Source organism: Conger conger, chromosome 7, assembly GCF_963514075.1.
Source record: "Conger conger chromosome 7, fConCon1.1, whole genome shotgun sequence".
NCBI classification, from domain to species: Eukaryota; Metazoa; Chordata; class Actinopteri; order Anguilliformes; family Congridae; genus Conger; species Conger conger.
The window spans coordinates 63,182,126-63,184,625 of NC_083766.1; the positions used below are offsets into that span (position 1 = coordinate 63,182,126).

General features: G+C 48.9%; 1 protein-coding gene across 3 annotated transcripts in view; it reads right to left on the reverse strand.

The window, feature by feature from the left end:
• Positions 1-1,611: 1,611 nt before the first annotated feature.
• LOC133133983 (ephrin type-B receptor 4a-like) overlaps positions 1,612-2,500 on the reverse strand; it is a 35,683-nt gene continuing 34,794 nt past the window's right edge. For 2 of the 3 annotated variants that reach the window (XM_061250317.1, XM_061250316.1), the window contains exon 17: positions 1,612-2,500. This exon is cut by the window's right edge and continues 48 nt beyond it. In XM_061250317.1, the coding sequence (XP_061106301.1) occupies positions 2,440-2,500 (61 nt within the window). In that variant the 3' untranslated portion in view covers positions 1,612-2,439. The other variant, XR_009709231.1, reaches the window with a different exon arrangement.

Here is a 2,500-nt window from a genome sequence, read left to right on the forward strand (position 1 = left end):
GACCCTCCACACAGACCTTGCCAGATCCAGCACAAACCAGGCTTTAGCATTATCTTATTATCTACAGTGCATATGAAATGCATTGCAATATGATGTAATACAAATATTACAAATAAATGAAAAATAAACATAATCTGGCAGCCCGGTAAAAGAAGCTGAAGAAGGCTAGCGTGTGACCTTTAGCGTTAGCAACGAATCCGCTAACAGAATGTAATTAAAGGGTCGACAGAGTTCAGGAAGGCGGATTTTTATTGCCAACTCTCATTTCAGGGGAAAGTGGGCTAAGCTACGCACTGCGGAATAATTATGATAAAGACGTTGTGACGTCTGTTTACTTCTTCATTTGGTTTCGAGCACATCCTTTGTTCTTTGCCAAGTCTCCGAGCTGCACAAAAAAAAACGCCTCTGGGAAAAGACCAGTAAAAACACGAAAAACAGACAGACAATAAGAGAAAAACAGACAGACAATAAGAGAAAAACAGACAGACAATAAGAGAAAAACAGACAGACAATAAGAGAAAAACGGACAGACACACGACGGGGTGTGAAACAAGCTGAAAGCCCAGGGACTCCTTCCTGAGCAGAGGAGACGCAGAGGAGACGCAGAGGAGACGCCCGACACGCACGGGAGCCAGAGGCACTCCGGGCAGCAGGCGCTCGAGGTTGGGTGTGGTTCTCATCCCGCTGTCATGCAACGCTTTCCGTCTCTTTATGGAGCATAATCCCCCTCTCACAAAAGAAGCCGCTCTTCTCTCCCTCCTCCTTTCTTCTCTCATTGCCCCTGTTCTGTTCCACCTGTTCTCGGAGGCATCGACCCGGCGGTGACACTTGTCCGGGAGGAAATGTGAATGAAGTACTGTGTGAATTGAGATCCGCTCTGTGCCTGAAAACAGGCGCGGTGCCTGAGAACGTTAAGCCCTGCTCCCAGGGTTGGCAGACGCCCGGGTCTTGAGTGGAGTGTTTGGTTTTCAGTCGAGAGAGGACAATATAATGTCCATTCAGAGTAACTGTTTGAAGAACTGCTGCTCAATGTTTTTTTGTGGTTTTTTTGCACCGTTCTTTGCTCTAGAGACTAGTGTGTGTGTGTGTGTGTGTGTGTGTAGGTGAATGGTTGTGTGTGTGCGTGTGTGTGGGTGTATGGCTGTGTGTGTGTGTGTGTGTGTGTGTGGGTGAATGGTTGTGTGTGTGTGGGTGTATGGCTGTGTGTGTGTGTGTGTGTGGGTGTGTGGGTGAATGGTTGTGTGTGAGTGAGTGTGTGTGTGTGTGTGTGTGTGTGTGTGTGTGTGTGAGTGAGTGTGTGTGGGTGTGTGTGTGTGTGTGTGTGAGTGCGTGTGTGTGTGTGTGTGTGTGTGTGTGTGTGTGTGTGTGAGTGCGTGTGTGTGTGTGTGTGAGTGAGTGAGTGAGTGTGTGTGTGTGTGTGTGTGTGTGTGTGTGTGTGTGTGAATGGCTGCTCACATCTCTGTCTGTGTGAGCGTGTTGGCTCGTATAGTGAAAGTAGATTAGTAAAGCTGCAAGGCATTATGGGGGCTGTAAATGAAGGTGTGGCAGGTGGGGGTGGGGGGGGCAGTGCATCTGGAAGGTGAGCAGCGACAGACAGCACACTATCACACGTATATAAAATATATTTATATACAGATACAAGGCAACAGAATAACAGGGACAGACACACACTCCTAGTGCCCCGCCACGGGGTCAAAGGGGTCAAAGTTCACCAGGGTGTACAGCTTCCTGCGGGTCGCCTGTGGGGAACAGCCTCAGTCCGGGTTCGATGCCTGTACGGTCTGACTGTGAAAGAAGAGCAAGAACATGCAACCAATGATGCAAAACACAGTTAACGATAATAACAATAATGATCATTAAAGACAATCATTCAAAAATAATTACAATAGCAAGTGGCTTTTTTTTCTGGAAAGTCCATTCACAAAGGATCAGATTCAATCGCATTCTCCTGCTCTCTGTGCGGTGTGGACCGTCTCTCTGAAAAGTGAAGGACCACAGCAGGGTGGGTTCCCCCCTCTCGCGACAGAGACGGGTCTGGGACCTCAGAGAGAGCAGGCCGATTTAAACATCAGAATTCCGACCAATTACAGGTCCTTATCTCCAGTCCTGGGTGAAAGGTCAACCGCTGTCAAACGAAGAACAAAAATAAAATAAAAAGGCAACAAAAATGGTGAAAAGTCCCAAAGGATTCCACAGAAGCCATTGGCTGTTTATTTATGTTCCACTGTGATGTCATGTCCCTGTCAGTTGACGGTATTGTTACGCAATGCCCATGTCACTGGGGTGGCATTGTGATGTCATGTCCCTCTCAGTTGACGGTATTGTTACGCAATGCCCATGTCACTGGGGTGGCATTGTGATGTCATCTCTCTGGCTCCTGCCTGTAGTTGTGTGGAGTGACGCGCCCAGGTCCTGACGATGCCGGCGTGCTCTCCGGGGCTAACACCGGGCCGTCGTGGGGTCCCCCGCCTGCACCCTCAGGTCCTGGAGGCTGTGGAGG